We start from the raw sequence: 22,552 nt of genomic DNA, 5'->3' as shown, positions 1-22,552 counted from the left end.
GCACGAGAGGACACAGCACACCTTCTGCAGCATCGACTTGCCCTGGTGCTAACTGACTTTATCATGACGGCCAACAGACACGGCTCCACAGTGGCAAAGCAGGCAAAAGGAGCGTGCATTTATTTTACAGATAATACATGAGAAGTCTGTGACATGTTACACACCACTCCCAGGGCCTTCGGGGAGGGGGGCACATTTTGGACTTTGCAGTGAACCTCCAGAAGTCCAGTGTGCATCCAGAGTTGCTTCTTGCTGCCATGTTTGGGGACCTCTGGGTTTGGTTTGGTCTGTTGTCTGTAAAAGCAAGGACTATGTCTCATCTACGTCTGGATTCACGACACTTAGCAAAAGGCCTTTAGAGGCGTTTGAGGGAAGAAAAGAAAAGAAACAAAAAGTAAAAGGCCAGGAGGAAAGGGAGGAGGGAAGAGAAAGGCATCGGAAGGTGGAAGATGGCGAGGAAGCTGGTGCCCAGGAAGGTGACAGTCCCGAAGGGCCTGGGATGACAGGTAGCGGGATGGAACTCAGGGGTCCACCCTCTCCTTCCCAGAGGACCCAGAGGCTGCTTCTGCAGGGGGACCCAATCTCCCTCCCACTTCCTGCTTGTGCCGGAGCGAGTTCCCACGAGTCAGCACTCCCCTGCCCTGGGAGAAGGAGCTCAGAGGGCCAGCCCGCCAGCCACTCCTCCGCCCTGCCTGCCTCGCCTCATGGGGCAGGGAAGCAAGCTCCATTCTTTGCGAAACAAATATCTTCTCCGGAGCAGCCCCCGCGTCCCGCACCATCTTGTTTAACTCACCGACTAATCCACTTATCGAGGATAAAGCGCCTGTGAATCCCCATTTGATAAAGGCAGCCACAAAATTAGCAGAAACGTGCCCACGGCTCCGATGTACCAAACAAACAAGAGGCTGGGGACGGCCATGGAGAGATGTTGTCTCTTTGCCGGCCCCAGGCTGGGAGAGATGCCGGATGAGATAGGAGCTTCTCGGCTGGCGCTTGGGGCTGGGAAGGCAATGCCCCGGGTTGTTTGAGAAGGGGGTGGGGGAAGGAATCAGAATGGAGTGCCCACCCCGTCCTCTAAGGCATGCACCCCAATGCAGTGGGTTTCCCAGCTCCCAATACAATCCAACTCCACGACTCCGTACTGACTGCACTTCCAAAGGTAACCATCCGAGCTAACGCGGCTTCAATGCTGACTCCATGCCAAGCAACATTCTAAGCGTTTCCTGTGTCAACTTATCTACTGCTCACAATATCCCTGTGAAACAGGCACTGCTGTCATCCACGTGTAATAGATGAGGAAACTGAGGCAGGCCCAGAGAGGTCAAGTCACTTGCCCAAACTGTAACCTCTGCTCCCACCTGGAGAGTTATCATCCAAAGCACTACCATTCAACCACGACCAATCGGAGCTCCACCTGCGTCTCCAAGAATGGTCCCCGACTCTGACAGCAGTCCCCAAACCACCTGGCAGTATCCCCAGCCAACTATAGTCCCCTCCTCGGCCACTCTCATAAGAGCCTTCAAGTGACTGAAGGCCGTATGCCCCCGACATGGTCCGACGACTGTCCAGTTACCTCTTGGGGTAACTGCCAGAGCCAAACTTGTTCTTCTGCGCCCAGGTCCACCTTTAGTGCCTCTGTCACTGGGCCTGTAGGGACCTCCCTGCAGGCCCTCGGAGGTCTCTGCTTTGCCCCAGGGGGCTCTGGATGCTTTGCTGACATGACCTCCTAACCGTGGTTGCAGGGTGAAGGATATCACAGAGATAGGAGAACACGAGCTTGGATGAAAAGTCAGCTCGTCTGAATTTAAGTGGCCCCTCCAAGAGTGGCTTTGAGGGAGGGTCTTCCCTGCTCTCGGGTCCAGGAGGAGGGAGGCCCAGGTGAGGACTCTGGAAGGCTCAGACTCTGTGCTGCCCACACACCCGCCAACTCTAGGGTGGAGAGCGGGAGCAGGTCCCAGCCTCGGGAGCGGGGACATCAATCACAGGGGGCCCCTGTCAGGGTGGCATCTGGAACTAAAGAGAAACACCCATCAGAGGCCAAGACTTTTCACCCCTGGTTCTGGGGGCTGGGAGACCAACCACCGCCACGCCAGGAGGCCAGCGCTGGGAGCGGGGCATCAGGGGCTCAGGCCGGGGCTTGGGGTGAGGTCCCTGCTATGGACACCTGGCCTGTAGGTGTCCACGTGAGGGGAGAGGGAGCCTAGGTGACTGATGCGGGAACCCGAGATGCAGCTCCTTCCCTCCCCAAAGCTACGCAGCTAGCAGGTGGCGGGGCTGGGAATCAAACCTGAGTCTGGCTGCAGGGCTGGGTCTGTGTCTCCCGCAAGCCCTCTGCACCTCCACCTCTGGGGTCCCCGGTCCTGTCTGGGCTCCGGGGCCCCATCCCACCTCCATGAGCTCATCTCCCGCAGCCGTGTCTCTGACGCCATCAGTCCCGGCTCCCCGTCATCTCCGCCTCTCCTGGCTTCTGCCTTTGCTTCCTGTCCTCGCCCCTCTGCCCAGATCTGTACGTGCTGTCCTTTCTCCTTTTCTTTCTCTCTGTCTCCAGGCGTCTCTCTTCCTGTCTCCATTCCTCTGTACGCTTCTCCCTCAGATTTCCTCACCATCTTCCCACCTCCCTCCCTCGGCCTCCCCTCCTCCCGCTTCCTGACTATCCTGCCTGCCTAGCCGAACCCACCTTCCTTCCCTCCATCAGCATCTCACACCCTGATCCTCTCTAAGGGTCTGTCCACTTCCTCACCCCTGTGCCCACACGCCTCCAGGAGGCAGCGCCCCTTGAATCAGCCCTGGAGCTCGGGTGCCAGAGTCGAGGTCACCAGGTCAGAAGGCGAGGCTTGAACCCTGGTCCAGCTGGTTGTCAGCCCAGGCTGGAGGAATCCTCAGCCAGCCTCCCCTGCTTCTTCCCCTGAGGGGTTTTGGTAGCTTTCCGCCAAAGCCCCTTCCTGTCCCTGTCCTCTGCCGCCCAGGGTGGACCATTCTGAGTCACCCCAAAAGCCCAGGAGGCATCTGAGAGCTTGGAAGAAACAACGAGGTCATTTCGGTCAATGCTTCTCAAACCTTCCTGCACGTGGGAATCCCCTGGGAGCTTGTCAAGGTGCAGAGCAGATCCGGAGAGGAGAGAGCTCTGTTCTGAAAGCCCGGCATGGAGGGAAGAATTTAATCTCTGACATTGGGCAGACCGGGCTTTTGAATTCTGACACTGTTCCTTGCTGCTGGCCTTGAGCGTTGCCTCTCCAAGTCTGCAAGATGGGCATGACGAGTCCAGGCCCCCAGAGGTCAGTGAGAACCAAACAGTTAATGGGGGTGGAAGCACATCATTGACCCCTCTGGTTCTGAACAGATGGGGGACTTCTTGTCACCACTGAGGACAGTATAAAGGTGCTGGAGGATAACCCCATTTCTTTGGGGGTCAAAGCAGAGTGGGACCTCAACTGGGACAGCCACTTCCCCCAGAGGCTTAGAGAGGTAGCCTGGAGTTGACTGAGGGTGGAGTCAGCGTCCAGGGTGTTCAGGGAAGGACGCCGGGGAGTTAGGGGTGGGGATGGGTGCTATGTGCGATGGGGAGGCGAAGGCAGCCCCCAGGGGAGGCTCAGGAACTTCTGCCCCGGGGCATCACGTCTCAATTTCAGCCCAGATGCACACTCTGTGTAAGACGCTCACTGGTGTTCTCATGGGACCTTAATCCTCTGGTGCCGCAGGTCAGACCCTGGTCTAGCACGAGCGCTGGCCTCACGCTGAGCTCTCATGCTTTCTGCTGGCCCCCAACAGGCCAGCAGGGGAGGGACAGGAGCTGGGGAAGCGATGGATCTCCCTGTTCAGTGCGCCCCAAAAGGCTTCCCAGGGTTTTCTGTCAAACTGGGGATCACCCATGCAACTTGGCTGCATACACCGGTCCACTGACCTGAAAGGATCTGGGCATGGCCACGCCCACTGTGCCCTAGGAAAAGCCCGGCTAATTCCTGAGTCTTTCTAGGCAGTAATAGCAGGTGTCTATCGTAAAAGGAACCAGACGATTAACCACTTCCAGGAAGTCATCAATTCTGGAGATTGCTGAAAGGGGTCTCAGTTCAATTCAAACAGCCCTTCCCCTGAGTCACTTCCTAAAGAAGGGGGTTTGGGGGTCAAGGTGCTGACGAGAGGTTGACAAGGTGAAGACTCCCTAATCCGCTGCTCAGGATGTGCCAAACCTCAAAACAGCTGCCTCGGATGGTGCCTTCTTTAAAACATATACTCCTGTCCCACAACAGGGTCCTGTGGACTGCAAGGAGATCCAACCAGTCCATCCTAAAGGAAATCAGCCCTGAGTAGTCACTGGAAGGACTGATGCTGAAGCTGTAGCTCCAACAGTCTGACCACATGATGCGAAGAGCTGACTCACTGGAAAAGACCCTGATGCTGGCAAAGATTGAGGGCGGGAGGAGAAGGGGGCAACAGAGGAGGAGATGGTTGGATGGCATCACCGACTCAATGGACATGTGTTTGAGCAAGCTCCGGGAGATGGTGAAGGACAGGGAGGCCTGCTGTGCTGCATCCATGGGGTCGCGGAGAGTTGCACACGACGACGGAACAGCAACAACTGATCTGTCCTGGTGGAGCCTGGGGAATGTCTATTTTTAACAGGCATTCCTGATCATTCTGATGCACAGTTTTGGGAACCACTAACCTTCCAAGAACCCACTCTCCAGCAGTCTTGACGAAACCAGATCCTGCCTATAACCCCAAGATGAGGGTTTGCCTCCCCTCGACTCTGCCCCCTCCCCCGCCCACATCACCTGGACCCTGCGGGCTCTCCCTGTCCCAAACAGACCAGACCGCCCCGGGGGCTGAGGATGGGATTGTGAAGGTTCCCTTTTGCGCTCAGGTTGCATAATCTGGTCACCTCCTGGATTTCCCCGGTGGACCCCGGCGAGCCAAGGAAGGTGGTGGGAGGGCAGAGCTGGACGGGCAGAGCTGGACCTCCAGGTGGTCCGCCCAGCCGAGCCTGGTGGCCCTGAGGAAGGCATGCTTGTCCGGTGGGTACGGGGCGGGGGGCGGGGGGCAGCATAGACGCTTTCCTGCCACCACACCCCCTCGGCTGGGGTAGCCCTTCCTCTCTGAGGGTTTCTGGCTCCTGGTTTGCCCGCTTGACTCTTGCCAAACTAACTGGAAAACCTCTGAAGGCAGGGGTCAGCAAACCCTGATGCCCAGGGTCCAGTGCAGGCCCCCCCTGATGTTTACTGGACCACACTATGTGCCAGGCTTTGTGCTGAGGACACGGGCCCCCAGGAAAACCTGGTTCTTGCTTTAGGGGGAGATAGCAGAATCCAGAAAGTCAGCATCCGGAGGCAAAAGTGCTACCCTGGGAAAGAGTGGAGGTCACTCAGCCTGGAGGACCGACGCTTCTCTCTTGGACGAAGGGAAGAGGGGTTGGTAAGTGAAGGGGGGCGCGGTGAGGATGTTCCAGCAAGTGCATCACTGGCTAGCCGGGGACCAAAGGAAAGCAGGCTGGGGGCGAGGGGAAGCGCTCGCTGCCCGCCCCGGGACTACGGCCTCCGCACCGGGCCCCACTGGCCGCCGCCCCGCGCCGGCCGGGCGTTCTGGGGGCGGCTCGGCCCGCTGCTGCTCCGCGATCCCGGCCCCGGCCGCAGGAGTTAAGCGGGCCGCCGAGCCCGCGCGCGTCCTTATCTCGGGGAGACAGTTGTTGGGAATCACTTTGACTGAGTGGTTTTGTCTCCCCGCATTTTCCACTGTCAGGCGGCCTCGGGCCATGGATCAAAGGCGCCGCTGCGGCGGCGGGGCGCGGGCGGGGCGGCCGCGCGGATCCGGCCGGTCCCCCCTTCCCAGCCCGCGCCCCGCTCCACGCCACCCCCGCCCCCGCCGCGCCCCGGGTCCGCTGGGCCCGGGACCGCACCCCGAACCGCACGGGCACAGAGAGATGGGGGGGTGGCGGACAGAAGCGGGGCGGAGGGGCCATGGGGGAGGGGCTGGGAAGGGGGGAGGGGGGAGGGGAGGGGAGTGAGGGGGGAGGGGAGGGAGAAGGGGGAGGGGAGGGGGAGGGGGGAGGGGAGGGAGAGGGGCCATGGGGGGGGAGCTGGGGAGGGGGAGGGGGGAGGGGAGGGGAGTGAAGGGGGAGGGGAGAGAGAGGGGCCATCGGGGAGGAGCTGGGGAGGGGGGAGGCGAGGGGAGGGAAGGGGAGGGGGGAGGGAAGGGGGTAGGGGAGCGGGAGGGGGGAGGGGAGGGGAGTGAGGGGAAAAGGCGTTTGCGGGCGGGGCCGGAGAGGCGTGAGAGATTAGGGGACGGAGCATGGGGGAGGGGCGGGGCGGGAGGAAAAGGAGGTGTTTGGGGGGGAACCGGGAGAGGCCTGAGATTAGGGGACCGAGCCGGGCAGGGTCTGGATTTGGGAGAAGGAGAGATGGGGAAAAGGAGAGTGGGACGCAGCCGCAGCCGGGGCCAAAATGGGCGATGGAGCCAGAGAGCTGGCGCTGGAGGGGAGACAGGCAAGGCGCAAAGGAGAGCAGCAGCCAGTTTCCCATCCCCCGGGCCCAAGGGGAAGTTCTCGGCTGAGCCGGGACCTGGAGGAAGGCAGGAGGTCCGGCCGCCCTCCTTCCAGAGGCCCGGCTGGCCCTCCTGACTCGCAAGGAGACAGAAGCAGAGTGGCCATCTCTGGCTGAATCGCCTACGAGGTGGGGGCCACACTCGGACCTCCTGGGGGACCCTGGCCCAGGTCTCGGATACTCCCAGAAGCCCCAGAAGAGGGGGCCCCCTCTCCATTCCTCCCCATCAACCCCGACCCCACAGAAAACACCCCTGGAGCAGCTCAGAACACCTGCCCCAACCCCCGAAGGTGCTGGAGAAAGGTTCCCAGCTGGGGAGATGCCCCGGGGAGGGAGAAAGGGCCAGGAGGCAGGGTCTGGAGGGAGGGGGAACCCTGGGGCTGTGGTTGGGGCAGGTCAGGAGCCTAGACCCAGAGGCAGGAAGGAGCAGGGAAACTCAGAGGTGCCAGGAAGAATTGGTCTGGGGCCCTACACCAGCTCCCCTGCATGGCCCTGGGAGCCCCCATCTGCAAATAGCTAGGCCACAGGGTACCAGATGCCGACTTGCTGTGTCTGTCAGCACACATTCCTCAGACTAGCGCTGAGATGGGAGCTATTTATGAGTCCCACCTCACAGAGGGGGAGACTGAGGCAGAGAAAAACCTGTTTGGAGTCGCCCAGGTAGAAAAGTGGCGGCGCTGGGGCGGGGCCCAGGCCCAGGGGTCCCGGGGCTGCTGTCCTGATGGCTCTGCCCTCCTACCTCTTAGGGCGCTGGGAAAAGCTGAAATCAAAGGGTTTAAGGACCTCAGAGATCTCACCAGCGAGGGGAAGACGGACCATTTTTGTGACATGTACTGGCCAACAGGATGCTCTGTGGGGCCAGGTTCAAGTAGAGGCCCCAACACTTGTTAGCAACTGACCTTGGACAAAGTCACTAAACTGCTTGGTGCCACTGTTCCCCATCTTGTCTGTAAGACAGAAATAATTCCAGATCCTCCCCTTCCAAAGTAGACGTTATGGCCATTACATGCGATAATCCGTATGATGGGCTTAGGACAGTGTCTGGCCTGTGGTGTAAGCGCCCCCAGAACTGAACTATTATTATTATTACTGAATATTTGTCGTGACACTTGGCTGACAAGGGTCTGTATAGTCAGTCAAAGCTATTTTTTTTCCATTAGTCATGTACGGATGTGACAGTTGGACTGTAAAGAAGGCTGAACGCTGAAGAATTGATGCTTTTGAATTGTGCTGGAGAAGACTCTTGAGAGTCCCTTGGGCTGGTTGGAGACCCAACCAGTCCATCCTAAAGGAGATCAACCCTGAATATTTATTGCACGGACTGATGCTGAAACTCCAGTACTTTGGCCACCTGATGTGAAGAGCTAACTCACTGGAAAAGACCCTGTTTCTGGGAAAGATTGAAGGCAGGAGGAGAAGGGGACGACAGGATGAGATGGTTGGATGGCATCACCAACTCAATGGACATGAATCTGAGCAAACTCTGGGAGATAGTGAAGGACAGGGAAGCCTGGCGTGCTGCAGCCTGTGGGGTCGCAAAGAGTTGGACACAGCAGCGACTGAACAACAATATTTGTCTAGTAATACAGGTACTTTTAATACACTGATAAAGTGTGATAAATGCACAAGGAAAGCACAAACAATCCAGCATGAGGGGCTGAGGGAAGGCTTCCTGGAAGGGGCCAAGTCCTAAAAAGTAAGTAGGAGTGGGTGTGAGATGATGACAGGGCTGTGGAGGAGACCTGGGCGGGGGTGCACCAGGTACAAAGGCTTGGAGGCAGGAGAAGCCTGGCCCTCCGGGGACCCTCAAAGTCACCCCTGCCTCTCCCTTCTGGGGACTTGCCTGTCCTCTGAGGTCCAGTTGTCCTGCCATCTCGGAATTCTCCTATCACTGGGGACCCCAGGGATGGACCTGAGCAGCTCTGAGTCTGCCTGCTGTATTCATTGCTAATCTCTCTTATTTTCTTCCCGCTATCGGCTGGGACGGTCTGGTTCAGTGCACTCCCCGTGCTAATCAGAAAGGACGACAGATCTGTCTCTTTGCATTCTTTCCCACCATGCCAGGCAGGTCTGGTTGGCTGAACCCCGGCCTGGTGGGAAGCCCGCCAGGCTCAGGCTGGGGCCCCAGAAGGTTGGGGAGGGCTGGGAGGGGGTACAGGCTGGACACAAGGGCTGGCCCCCACCCAGAGACCAAGAGGCCGGGACTCGTAGCTCCGTTTACAAAGAACTCCCGGGAATCACGGACTCTGCACAAGAAGGATGGTTCCTAACTAGCAGGTGGCCCACTGCATTCACCGCGCAGATGGGGAAACTGAGGCCCAGAGGGGCGAGGTGTCTACCAAGGTCACACAGTGAGTCAGAAGTAAAGTCCGGAGGGAACTCAGATCGGCTGACTTTCCAGCCAGTGACCAGCACTGGGCTGGGCTGAGCCAGGCCTCCAGTCCCAGAAAAGAATGGCTAATTCAATTTCTTTTTTTTTTTTCCTTTTCCATTATGCTTTATGACCGGATATTGAATACAGTTCCCTGCGCTCTACATGGGACCACGCTGTTTATCCGTTCTATATATAATAGTCTGCTAATCCCAAACTCCCAATCCACCCCCGCCCCGCACTCAATTTCCAACTAGGGCAGGGAGAGGCAGAGAGGGAACAATGTCACTTGGTGAGTTCCCCCTCTGTTCCAGGCACTGTGAGGCGTGTCACACGAACCATCTCGTTTATTTCTCGGAGTAATCCTACAAGTGACTGGTATTGGCCCCATCTTCCGGAGGAGGAAACAGACTCAGAGAGCTCATGTAACTTGCCTGTGGTCACACAGCAAGTAAGTACAGACAACCTAGGGTCCAAACCCTGGTCTTATGATCACTTCCCTGAGCCCAGGATGTGTCTGGATTAGACACCGTTTCAGCATTTGCCATATTAGTTGCTGCATATTGGAAAAGACCCTGATGCTGGGAAAGATCGAGGGCAGGAGGAGAAGGGGACGACAGAGGATGAGACGGCTGGATGCCATCACTGACTCAATGGACGTGAGTTTGAGTAAGCTCCGGGAGTTGATGATGGACAGGGAGGCCTGGTGTGCTGCAGTCCATGGGGCCGCAAAGAGTTGGACATGACTGGGCAACTGAATTGAACGGTCCAGTCTGCACCAGCCTTCTGCTCCTTCCCTGATTTTCCTCTAAGCAAATGCTACAGCTACCCCTTTGAGAAGCCTCCTCCAAGAAGCCTTCTTTGACCACGCCCTCCCTGTTCCGAACTCCTCTGCTCGTGCCATCCTGTCTGACCAGAAATCCCGCTCAACTGTCAATAACTGATTCTCTCATTGTTCTTTGGTGAGTCTCGCCCAGAATAGATTTGGGAAGAGGAGAGACAGCCGTGTGTATTTCTTTTTTGCACCTCCCTATACTGCGTGTCAGGCTTCCCGGGTGGTGTCAGTGGTGAAGAAGCCACCTGCCAATGCAGGAGATGTAAGAGACGTGGGTTCCATCCCTGGGTCAGGAAGATCCCCTGGAGGAGGGCATGGCAGCCCACTCCAGTATTCTTGCCTGGAGAATCCCATGGACAGAGGAGCCTGGTGGGCTACAGTCCAGAGAGTCACAAACACTCAGACATGACAGAAGCGACTTCGTGCGCGCATGCATACTTTGTGTTAATAACAGGCGGTAAACAAATGAATTTGAAGGGAATTGCACGTAATGACATTCAGACTAACTCACCAGCTGCCTTAGAAACCTTGGGTACAGACCAAGCTGCGTGTAGCATGGCCTGCAGTACGCCTAGGGGCTCACCAGCATTTGTCGGAGGCCCACTGCGGACCAGACGCCGGATGCTGTGTCACCAGGATGAATCATCACACACACAGAGTATGAAGACCTTGGTCCCTCCATCCAGTGGTGCATGGAAACATCTAGATCTCCCCTTCCCTGCCTGATTGCACCACGCCCGGGGGAGGGGCAGAGGTCAGCTCCCACCTATGCCTTCTCAAGGAGAGGGGTCTTGATCGCTACAGATGCATCATGGTGGACCAAAAAAAAAGAGGACCAGGGTGTCTGTGGAGGGCAACCCTCAACCTGTGGCTCTCATCCAGACTCAGGGAGGTGGGTTCAAGATCCTGTCTCCCCAGAACGCCGTTCAGTCCTCTAAGAATGGGAAAAGCCCAGTGCGTGCATGCTAAGTCACTTCAGTCGTGTCCGACTCTTTGCAACCCCATGGACTGTAGCCTGCCAGGCTTCTCTGTCCATGGGATTCTCTAGGCAAGAACACTGGAGTGGGTTGCCATGCCCTCCTCCAGGGAATCTTCCTGACCCAGGGATCGAAACTGTGTCTCCTGTAGCTCCTGCACTGCGGGCAGATTCTTTACCGCTGAGTCACAGGGGAAGCCCAAGGGGTGCCCTCAATGATAAAAAGGCCCCAAAGTCACCCAGAAGCCACTTCCTAGCAGGACCTGCCCCATAGGCATGACCTGCTCCCATCAGTAGCGTTCGGGAAAGTTCCCGATCCCGGTCGAGCCTGTCTGTCCGCCCGCCGACTCTCCTCCCCTCCCAGTCCCCCCCACCCAGGAAGAAGGGGTGAGAAAAGCAGAGACATGAACACGGGTCTGTTTTCACAGGAGAGGAGGGCCCCTCCCTGTGGGCTGGGGCTGGGCTCTGACTGACGTGAGCAGGTGGCTGTGTTTGGCGAGCAGCCTCCAGGGGGGAAATAACTGAGCCTTTCCCACTGAGGTGGGTTAACCGTGGACAAAGGGAAGCTGGATGTGAGAGCAGGATCTTGGCAGGGTCTGTCCCCCTGGGGGCTGGGAGGGCTGAGGATGCCCAGGACCCCAAGACTGGCGCTCTGAGCACGTGCTCATCCTTGCTCTGCAGTGGGCTTGGCTGGAGTCAGGCGGAAGGGGCGCTGGGCTGCGGGGAGGCCTGATTAGCGGAGTGGACACTCCCCACGGCCCCCAGTTGGTACCCCGATCAGGGCTGTGACCAGGGCTGGCAGATCTGTGACTGGCTGGGGGCGGGGGGTCTGGGAGCTGGGCTGTTACTGATGCGGTGAAAGCCAGCTGGGGAGGGCAGATACTGCAAAAGGGCATTTGGCTTTAGGTCCAGGAAAATCTGGCCACAGACTCTGGGTCATTTCCACAAGCTGACCGCTGCCCCTACACCATCACCACTGGTCGTCGTGAGAAATAGGTGGTGGGGTGACTCAGATGGCTTTCCCCTAATCCTGGGAAAAACCAGTGTCCTTCCAACCGGGGCTGGTCACTCCTTCCTTCCCAGCTCATCCTTCCCCGGGGCCCGGGGGCGGACGGGGACAGATGGCCTTTCCAGCGCTTTCCACCCCCTGCACCCTGGCGTCCTCTCTTCCCAAGACTGGAAACCAACTCGGGCATTTTCCAGTACTGAGGGGAGGGGGAGAAAGAAGAGATGGGGGCCAGGAGAAAAGAGTTGGGAGGTGGGTGGAGAATTCATTAGGCGCCTGCTACAAGGCAGCCCACTCCGGTAGCCTTGCCTGGGAAATCCGTGGACAGAGGAGCCTGGCGGGCTACAGTCCATGGCGTTGCAAGAGTCAGACACACTTAGCAACTAAACCACCACCACCACGTGCCGGGCACTGTACTCAGATTCTCCTTTAGTCTTCACAGCACCCCTGGAAACGTAAGTGTCATCACTCCCATTTTCAGATGATGAACGGAGGCCCAGAGAGGTTAAGCCAGTGACCCAGGCCCACACAGCAACTTGGAAAGAGGCAGAACCAGAACTCCAACCTGGCTGCTCCCTGGCGGAGGCTGTGCAGTTTCTCTTGCCCCAGGCTTCCCGGGAGAGACCTCCCGGGACAGGGAGAGCCTGGGAGAGACCCTGAGAAGGCGAAGGGAAGGAAGCTGGAGGCAGAGGAGCCTCTGGGAAGGGAGGAGGGGGAAGGGCGGGGCAGGGCCCAGAGGAGCGCTCACTAGGCTGGGGTTAAAGCCCCATGTTCCTACAACCCGCTAAGCCGGAGAAATGAATTCTGATCCCTCCAAAACCCAACCTTGGAAAATGTGCGAGAGAAGGGTCTCCTTTCAGGGGAGCGGGAAATCCTTCACACCTCCTCCCGACGCCCCGGTAATGCCAGGATGTCCCCAATCTGCTTTGAGGAATGGAGAGATTAAGAATAATAAAAAAATTGCAATAAAATATGTGTGAAGGAGGGGGTAATTGTGGACAAACGCAGCATTCAAATTCATTTTTCAGCTCTTTTACACACCATTTCAATCTTATTTTCTGCTTGTTAATGAGATCTTGTTGCCTGGGCTAGGCAAAACCTTCCAATATCAGGACGTAATTGCACATAATTTTCTCTCCTACCAGTGATTTGCATCAGTTTTTAAAAAATTCTGGGCTATTTAACACCCCACGATCCCCCTCCCCGTCTTCCTGCCTACAAATCTCCTGCTCCCTCCTCCTTCCCCGTCCCTGGTCCAGCAAGACTCATTTTAAATGCTTATTATAGACACAGCGTTGCCAATAAAGGGGGAAAAAAAAACACACAGAGTGGAAGTGAGGGGGAGAAAAACGCAAAAGGGAGTTTCCAGTGGCCACTGCGTGAGGGACCCGGGCTCAGCTCCCCATCGCCAAAGGACCGCCTTGATCTTATCCTGCCGAGGGTGAGGGGACGGTGACAAGCGTGGGTCAGGCCCATGTGCCTGAGACTCCCATCGCCATCACTCACCTCTGTGGCCTTCAGCAAGTCACTCAACCTCTCTGAGCCTGTCTTCCCAAGTTCCAGGGGGCTGGAGTCACTTCCCAGAAGCCAAGGGCTGATAAGGGACATGGCATCCGTCGATGATCAACTCATGGAGTGTCTCTCCTTGCTGGATCGGGTCCCCTGGAGGCCTCAACGGATGCCAGGAGGGTAGCGGTGGGATTCTACTGTGGAAAGGCATTCAGGAGACTCCACCAATAAAGAACTGGAAGGCTCTGAGCCATGTCCCCGCTGATCTAGGGAGGGGGAAGCTGGGCTTTTTGAAGACGCAGACCATGAACCTGGCCAAGTCATTAATTGCCACTGTGGCCTCAAAACGCAGTTTCCCCATATGGATCACAGGACCAGCCTTCCGGGGCAGACACGAGAGAACAGCGTAGCAGGCTCTGGAGCCAGACCAGTTGAATCCCAGCTCAGCCACCTTTCCAGAACCTACCAAGGGGCCTGGCAGGTGGGAGGGGCTTAATTAGTATCTGTTAGACGGGTGGATGGATGGATGAAAGTTGAAAGTTAGTTGCTCAGTCCTGTCTGACTCTTTGTGACCCCATGGACTATAGCCTGCCAGTCTCCTCTGTCCATGGGATCTCCCAGGCCGGAATGCTCGAGTGGGTTGCCATTCCCTTCTCCGGGGGATCTTCCCGACCCAGGAGTGGAACCCAGGTCTCCCGCATTGCAGGTGGATTCTTTACTGTCTGAGCCACCAGGATGATGCTGCATATCTCCTTTTCCTCATCTGTAAACCGAGGTCACCAAGCCTGGCTGGATGAGAGCTGGTGCGACCTTTAGCTCACGCCCGGCTGGTCCACGGTCAGCACTCGCTCCGTGGAAGCCGTCAGCGTCTCTCTTACGGGAGATGCAGTGATCACGGCCGTGTGATTAACTTCACACTTAGAGACTGCTTTTCACTTTTCGTTAGTTCCGTAGGGGGTAGATTGTAAATATGTAAATCTCTTTACAGGTTCCTCCACGTTAAGCTCCAGAGAGGAGCCAAAGGGGATGACGCCCGGGGCGGCATGATGGAGCAGGGGGCGGCATGGTGGCAGAAACGCCTGCTTCCCTGGAGGCGCCCGCTGCAGGGGCCATGGGCCCGGGGTCCCAGCTCGGCCGCGACCCCGACGCTGAGATCTGGGTGATTTTCTCCCGCTCTCTGGGCCTCAGTCTCCACTTCCAACTCGGATGAGAAGCTGCCTCTAAGAAAGCCTAGAGAAGAAGGCAGCCCCAACTGCGGGCTGCTCCCCCAGGGCATGGCGGCATAGGCCCCGCAGAAGCCTCAGGACAAGGCGGCCTGCCCGTGGCCTCAGGTCCTCATGACCCTCAAACTAGCAGATCCTTGCTCCTGATTCTTTGCTCAGAAGCTTGGATAGGTCAGCACTGATTATGATTCCGTGGCCTGTCTACCCCATCACACTGGGAGCTCTCCAAGACTCAGCTGTGGGTATTTCCAGCACCAGACTGGGGCGTCTGCAGCAAGGGGCCTCTCTCCCGTCAGACTCTGGGATCGGAGCACAGAGCCCCCGAGTTGCTCCTCAGGGCGGGGGCTGTGTCTCCCTCATCGCACTGGGGGATCCAAGGACCCGAGTGGCCTCTCTCTCTCTGCCTGTCACCCCTGAAATTGTGTGCCACTCACAACTCCGATGCAAGGGCTGGTACGAACCGCTCCAGCTGCAGGAATGGCATCACCGGAAGGGGTGTCACCGAAGGGTCCTTTGGTCCCAAGCTATCCTCAGCTGGTTTCTAAGAGCTGCTTCCAAGCAAAGCCAGGGCTTTAACCGGCTGACTCCCAATGCCACCAGGCTGGTGGGTGAGGGCCTGGGCCCCGAGGGAACCAAGCCTCAGGGTCATCTACTCCTCTCAGCAGGCTCTTGCCCATATGACTCAGCCCCGCCTGTTGGCCCCTAGCCTGAGGTCCCAGTCTCAGTGTTCTCATCCACGACATGGGCTGAAGGAGCTTTTCTCTCCGCTGAGCTGGATGGAGTGAGATGGTTTCCCCTCACTGCCCATCAGTTTCAAAAAGAGAGCAAGGGTGTGCGTTTCTGCGAGGCAGGAGGGCATGTGGGTGGGTCGATCTCAGGCTGTAGAAGTGAGGGTTGAACCCAGGCTCTGTCCTTGGAGAAGATCAGTACCGAGGGAACGCCACAGGGCCTCAGGAAGTTTAGCTGTCCCCACTGAATGTATTCAACGTGTTGGCAGTAGACACGCTGCCTGCCGTGCTGTTTGCCGAGGCTTCTTGCCTGTCTGTCCGTTTGCACCGCCAGCCCCGCTAGAGTAGGGAGGTCCATCCCTTACGTTCACTCAGTTACCCCAAGTGCTGAGAACAGTGCCTGGCGTGTGGCAGGCACTCTGTGACCAGGTGTTATATCAGAGCCAAGGACAGGCATAGAGCTGAGGCGGGTACATGACTTCTGCCATGAGATTCCGCTGGGAAGACTCTCCGTGGGATCTCTGAGGCTTGAGATACCCACTGCCCAGGCTGGGTCCGGGACCAGCAGCGGGTCCCCGGCCAGGGGAGAAGGCAGGTCCTCCCCAGGCAGCCGGCTGGCGTGACGAGCAGGCGTGCAGCAGGGCCCCAGCAGAGCCCGAGCCTCGTCCCTTCGGGCTTTTGTAAGCGCAAGAGCCGAGGCTCTCTTGGGGGACGGCGGACTGTGGTCCCGGATGGGGGAGCATGCTCCCATGGCCCAGGTGGGGCCCGTCCTCTCCCCGTCGCTCGGGGGCAGCTACAGAGAAACGCCTCCTGATGGGAACACGAGACAGCACGATGCGCCTGTCTTGGTGGAGAACCCCCGGCCTCCCGCTCCCAGGACCACACAGATGGGCTGCAAGTGTGAAGACGCTCAGACGGCAGAGGACGTGCACAGATATCAGAGCTCAGAAAAGCCAAGATCGTCCACCGAAGACCCCGACACAGCCCCTCGCGCCTTCAGGAAGCGTTTGCAGCGTGACCCCGGCGGCGTCCACACCTGGAAGCGCACCCAGCCTGCCCTGCCCGCAGCCCCGGCCCCGCCCTCCAGCAGCTGCTCACCTCCCGGTCCCCTCTGTCAGAACCCCCGTCTGTCTTCACACCTTTGGTGGGAACCTCCAGACGGGTCTCCACAGTTGCCTCGATCCATCACGCCCCACCCGACTGTCCGCCCGGAGGGACGGGGCGGAAGCCGGGGACCTCTCAGAGGAGGGCAGGGACACAGCCAGCTTTGGTCTGGCTGCCCACGGCCGCGGCTCGGGCTCTCCCTTCCTCCCCTCCTCGCCGCCGCCGTTTCTGGGCCCAGACAGCACCCAGAGCCTCCTTATCCTTTAATCTCAGTGCTGAGCCGCGCTCCCCGAGCGAGGGGCCCCTTAATCTGCTGGTCTCTCCTCTGCCCTGTGACGAAAGTGCTGCTTTCGGGGCGAAAGCTCAGCCCACGCTGAGACGGGGGCGGGGGGCCCTGGGGAGAGCAGCAGAGGGGAGCCAGGCGCCCCGGACGCGCGGGTCCGGCCCGGCCGACAAGTCCGTGCCCGCGCTGTGAAGGGCGCTGGAGGGCCCGCTCAGACTCAGCACCCTCTTCAGATTTCCTCCGATTTCTCTTGTATCACGAGGCTGGGCCCGAGCCCCATTCTCGGGTACAGGTGTCCTGGGCCTCTGCAGTTATCCCTACCCGGCCGGCTCCGGACCCCATCATGTCTAAACCTGGCTCTGGAAGGTTAGCTTGGCCAGTCAGCCCTCGGCACCAATGAGATGGAGCTGGTGGCCTTGAACCCCAAAGAGACCACGGAGGTTCCACTGGGAAAACATTCTGGTGACAGACTGCATCACCCCCACCAAGGGGGGCCCAAGAGGGCTTGGAGCTTTACCACGGGGAGCTCTGCCTTCAGCTGCTTCCATTCACTGGGCACTCACGACTCTGCACTAGACCTGGGCTAAGAGCTTTACCTCGGTCATCTCAGTCAGTCTTCTCAGCCCTATGATGTACGAGCTAGCAACGCCCCCATTTCGTGGATGAGAAAACTGACCTGTGGAGAGGGGAAGGGACCTTGCGTGCGTGCGCTCCACACGTCCGTTTCCCCACCCATGAAATGGGGATGACGCTGGCTCGAACCACACTCAGACGGTGGAGCTGAAATACCGTCAGCCCTCAGGCACGCTCAGTCGCTTCCGACTCTTGGCGACTTCATGGACTGTAGTTCGCCAGGCTCCTCTGTCCGTGGGATTATCCCAGCAAGAATACTGGAGTTGCCACTTCCTCCTGCAGGGGATCTTCCTGACTCAGGGACTGAACCCACGTCTCCAGCGGCTCTGCCATCGGCTGGTGGAGGCTTTATGACCGAGTTGTCTGGGAAGCCCCAGTAAGCCCTCAATGACACACATTAGCTAAGGCAGATAGCAACGTCCCTCAAACAGGCAGAAAATTAAAGGGTATTAAGCAGGGGAAATATTTTAGACCAATGGTGGCTTGTTTTTCCTATTCTGGCCAGATAGTAAATGTTTAGGCTTTGCCAGGCCATGTGATCTCTTTGGAAACCACTCAACTCTGCCATCATCAGAGCACAAAAGCAGCCATAAATATGTAAATGAGTGGTCATGGCTGTGTTCCAATAAAACTTTATTTACAAAGTTAGGTAGCTGGATGGAAGTGACTGGTGGGGATGCAGCTGGCCTTCTCTTTGGTCCCTCTTTGTCTTTAGGTAACCGATTTCTCATATTAACATATTGTCCTGGCGATGGCTGTGGGGCGAGGGACGGAGAGAACTAATGTCTATTTGACCCCTATTTTCTGCCAGCTCTATGCTGAGTGCTTTGACCTCTTAGCATGCTGAAGGTAGAGAAGGCCCTTCTTAGGAGGTTAGCAACTCTTTATTTAATCACTCTTGTTTAATGGGGGATACACCAAGGTGCAAAGATGCTCACTAGCCCAACTCTCTGAATAGTGAGGCTGGGGTCCATCCCCCGCTTCCAAGCCTCACCTGTCCTTACAGCTGTTCAGATAAGTTTGCATCACACGTATGCCCACCACAGACATGAGACAGGTGCCTCAGAAGGTGGGAGGCAGGGCAAAATGAGCCTTGGATTTAATTCTTTCCCTGTGGATATGAGAGCCTGTTATAGCAACAAAAATGAACTCAACAGTTCTTCCAGTTCGCTCTGATTTCAGGCATCACCGAGTCCTGCTCCCCGGGCTCACCAATAACCACATCAGCTCTAGCTTGTCTTTCCAGCTTCATCTAAAGATGGTCCCACCACTTCTAACAGCTCCATCAGGCATGGAGTGACTTAATCAGCAGCCAGTCACACGTGAGGGAACAGAGTAACAAGACCCAATGGGAGCAGAGTTCCTGGGCTAGAACCATCCCTCCGCCCAATGGATTCTCTCCACCAGTAGGACGCGGTCTTGCCCTTCACCCTCTGGTCACTCCTGGTGACCAAAGGTGGGAGATGGAGCCCAGGGTGAGATCTAAGAAGGAACAAAGCCCCACCCACAGTTCACACCGCCTAGGAAACAGTGCAAGGCTTCCATCAGTGCAGTGAAAATGCCTGACTTTTACGGTCTGGACAGTCATGAAGCAGGTGATGGGCCAGTTTAACAAGCTCTGGGTGGTGAGAAGTATGGAAACCTGTGATGGAAACCCTTTCTCTGCGACTGCTTGCTGGGTCACCGATGCCTGCGACTCGCAGATGACAAACCCAGGGTGAAAGGCTCACAGAACAACGGCAAGTGACGGTGGGCGCACACCCCCCGCCCCGCCTCCCACGTAAACCCTCTCAAGTTGACCAACAGCGAGCGACGTGGCGGAAACCAGAGACTTGTTCCCCAAGGGAGAGCCACCTGTGTCCCCCCAGAACCCTCGCTGGATGGGCTGGCAAACCTCTGGCCCCTGGGACCCTGGACAGAGAGGCGGGGCCCCCTACCTGAGGCGACAGGCCGTTGCTGACGGGGTTCATGTGGTTGGAGGCGGCCGCCGGGCTCATGAAGCTGTCGGAGTAGCTGGAGAAGCCGTGGCGGGCTCCGTAGGCAGAGCTGGTGTCCGCGGCCGCGGCCGCTGCGGCCAGGCCCCCCTGGTGCATGGTGGACGGCGGGAGCGGCTGGGGTCTGTGCACGGTGCTGCCCCCGTCTGCAGAGAGAGCCAGCAGAGAGCCTCAGCCAGCGGCCTGGCCCCAGAGGGCAAGCGGGGCAGGCGCCTCCCATCTGCAAGGCAGGACCCCAGCCCCCTTCTCCCGACCTCCATCCGGCAGAGTGGAGGCAGGGGGCTGCCTTCTCTCCCTACTGGCGATGGGACACCCGGCTTCTGAGCAGGACATCAGCAACTGGCAGGCCCCGACTGATAACCGGTCAACATTCCAGACGACTTCTAGGCACCTACTGCGCACCGGCCCTGTTCTCAGTGATTGGCACATAGTAGGTGCTCAGTAAACCTTATCTGGGCTAAAAGTCAGACCTCAGCGAGGACTCCGTCAGTCTGCTCGGGGCTCTTGGTAACATCTGGTGAGCACCCAAATCACCAATGCTTTCACAAATCCCATGTAAGGGTATGAAGCCAGAATGATTCCCATTTTACAGATGAAGAAACTGAGGCTCAACGGGCTCAGGGCCTGCCCTTGGGCAAGGTGACACGGCTGGGGAGCAGGGGCCAGGGTCTGAATGGCCGCTGAGCTGCTCTTCTCTGTCACAGCCTCCCATGTGGTCTTCCAGCAGACGGGACCGCCACTGTGGGCGATGGCTCCGTTTCTCACCTAGAATCACACAGAGGCCTCTCTCCCCAGCTTCTAGAACTCCAGCCTGCCCATCCTCTAAGAGGAAGCCATGGCACAGAAGTCAAGCAGTGGGTTCCTGCTGTGCGCTGGGGGGCTGGAGCAGAGGAAGCAGGGAGGGCGGACCCGGGGGCAGGGAGCAGGCAGGCGGGGCGGGGGCTACTCTCCTCTACCTACAGGGCCCACCACCGTCTCTTCTGAAATTTATAAGACCCAAGAGATTCATGTGACTTTAAAGTTTGAGAAGCTCTGTTGGACGTGTGCATGGAGGTGACCTTGCTTATCTTCACCTGGATGCAGAGGGAAGAGGTTCTACAGCAGGACACCGTCTCTTTTATCTTGACTGTCCACATCAAAGCAGACAGACGGTCATTAAAAAGCAAGAAAAACAAATAAGCTCTCTCCCCTCCTCCCGCCAAAGAAAACGATTTTTATCCCTTCTTTGTTGAGGGGAGTGGGTGGGGGCTGGGGAGGGAGGGGAGATGTGGGGGGCGGGGCGGACGGAGGGGCGGGGCCGAGATGCGGGCTGCAGCTGTCACTCACCTTGGGAGATGGTGGTAGTGGGGTAGGTGGAGTCCGGTAGCTGGTAGGGGGGCAGCGTGGGCATGCCAGTGGGCGGGAAGCCACCTGGCAGAAGGTGGTTGAATGCTGCCAGCTGGTTGGCTCCTGCCTGCTTACGCCAGCGGGCACGGCGGTTGCTGAACCAGACCTGGGGGACAGAGAGCGGAGGGTGGAGCCCTCAGCCTGGTTTCCGGCAGGGCGTTGAGGCACAGCTGGAACCCGGCCCCTGCGCCATCACCCTGGGTCCAGTCAGTGTCCTCCGAGGGAGAGCCCCACCTTCCTGCAGCTCAGGACAGTTTGCAATGCACGTTCATGGGCAGGATCCCATTCTAGCCTCATGACCACCCAGGGAGGAAGTCATTATTATGATCCCCATTTTACAGATGGGTAAACTGAGCCCCAGAGAGCGTGGGGGGCTTGCCCGCATGACAGGGTGGCCCCGAGTGACTCTCAGGCCAGTGCTCTTTCCCTGTAGCTGTCCTGCCCTGAAGGAACTCAGGGGGTGACCATCCTTGTTCACCCACGTTGCACACGCCTCGTCTCCTCCAGGAAGCCCCCAAGGAGGAGGCCACACATCCAGAACCCACCTGAATGAGACCCACCTGCCAGACTAGAGGCGAAAGCTAGTTCTGTGTCTGGGGTCTGAGGCCCTGCTTGGCTTACGCTGCACAGGCCCCCTGAGTTAGGAAAGCCCACCCCCCGACCCCCACCCCAAACACAGGGACGGATCGATAACCTAACGTCTCTGAGTCTCCCTTTCCTCCGAGCCCTGTGCTAGCGCTTCCTATGTCTGTCCATACACAGGCCCAGAGGCCTGCCCTCCTAGTCCCCCTGACCCAGGGGGAAACTGAGGCTCACAGAGGTGAAATCACTTGCCCATGGCCACATGGCTAGTCTGTAATGGATGTGAGGTTCAAAGTTCAGTCAGACTGACTTTCTAGAACCCTCTTGTCTGGATTTGCAGCAAGTTCCCTGAAATGGGCCAGAGAAATACAAGAATGAGTGTGCAAAACGGGGCTCCTGAGAGAAGGTGCTTCTCCACCTTTGGGACTTTGCACATGCTGTTCCCTCCAACTCAAACACTCTTCCCAGTGCTGGCTCCTTGGCCAGCAGAAACACCTCCTCCTGTTCCCCCGAGGACTGGCTGCCTCAAAACTACTTTAGGCTAATCTCCACCCCCTTTTCTCAGGAGACCTCCAGCTGTGAGCTCCCTTACTCAAACAATTATTGTCTATATCTGTTTTTTGTCTCCCCTCTGGCTCTAAGCCCCACAGGCAGAGACCAAGCAATCCTGGCCCCCTGCTCACACCTCTATAGGAGTCCTTGTTGAAGGAATGAATGAATGGAAGGCAGAGGTGACTCTGGTGTGTCTTTGCTGGTGCTGCCCAGCCCCCAAGGCCCAGTGGGGAGTCGTCCCCTTCACGGGTGAAGACCTAGGCCTCCCCGGCACAGATCACTCGAGACCCCCAAACCTCTAGTCCGTGTCTGCTGACCTGCGGGAGGGGGAGTCTGAACAGGGGTGGAGGGGTGTTTGTGTCACCTCATAACATGTCTTTTCTCTGAGGGGAGAAACGGAATTCGGTTTTCTGAGCTGGATGAACAGAGCTGCTGGCTCTGACCTGTTTAGGGTTCACAGAGAAGGGAGATGCGTTGGCCAAATAAAGATAAGAAACTGGCTTCCGCATAAAACGAAGGTCCTGGCTGCTCCCACCTCCCCAGGGCAGCGAGGGCTTCCCCAGGAGTGTCCAGGGCGGATGAACGTGTCTGCCTGAGGCTGGCTGTGAGCTGTTTTAAGTCAGCACTTTTCAAAGGGCGGGGCTCCTGCACTCTGAGGTGGAGAGACCTCCCCGAAGCGAGTGACACGGTCTCTTCCCGGCCTGGGGTGTGTGGAAGAGACTTTCTCTACTGGGGGCTCAACATCCTTCACGCCTTCCTAACACTCATCAGGGCCTTCCTCGTGGCTCAGCTGGTAAAGAACCCGCCTGCAACGCAGGAGACCCCAGTTCGATTCCC

The 22,552-nt window shown here is 57.9% G+C and overlaps 1 protein-coding gene across 2 annotated transcripts in view; it reads right to left on the bottom strand.

Moving 5' to 3' along the window:
* PAX7 (paired box 7) overlaps nucleotides 1-22,552 on the bottom strand; it is a 102,416-nt gene that overhangs the window by 18,618 nt on the left and 61,246 nt on the right. For both annotated transcript variants that reach the window (XM_065927482.1, XM_065927483.1), the window contains exons 6-7: nucleotides 20,522-20,687; nucleotides 19,139-19,341 (exon numbers count right to left, since the gene is read on the bottom strand). In XM_065927482.1, coding sequence (XP_065783554.1) covers nucleotides 19,139-19,341; nucleotides 20,522-20,687 — 369 coding nt within the window. The remainder of the gene's footprint in view (nucleotides 1-19,138; nucleotides 19,342-20,521; nucleotides 20,688-22,552) is intronic.

The sequence above is a fragment of the Muntiacus reevesi genome, chromosome 3 (genome assembly GCF_963930625.1).
Source record: "Muntiacus reevesi chromosome 3, mMunRee1.1, whole genome shotgun sequence".
Lineage (NCBI taxonomy): Eukaryota > Metazoa > Chordata > Mammalia > Artiodactyla > Cervidae > Muntiacus > Muntiacus reevesi.
This window is presented reverse-complemented; position numbering and strand designations above follow the sequence as displayed.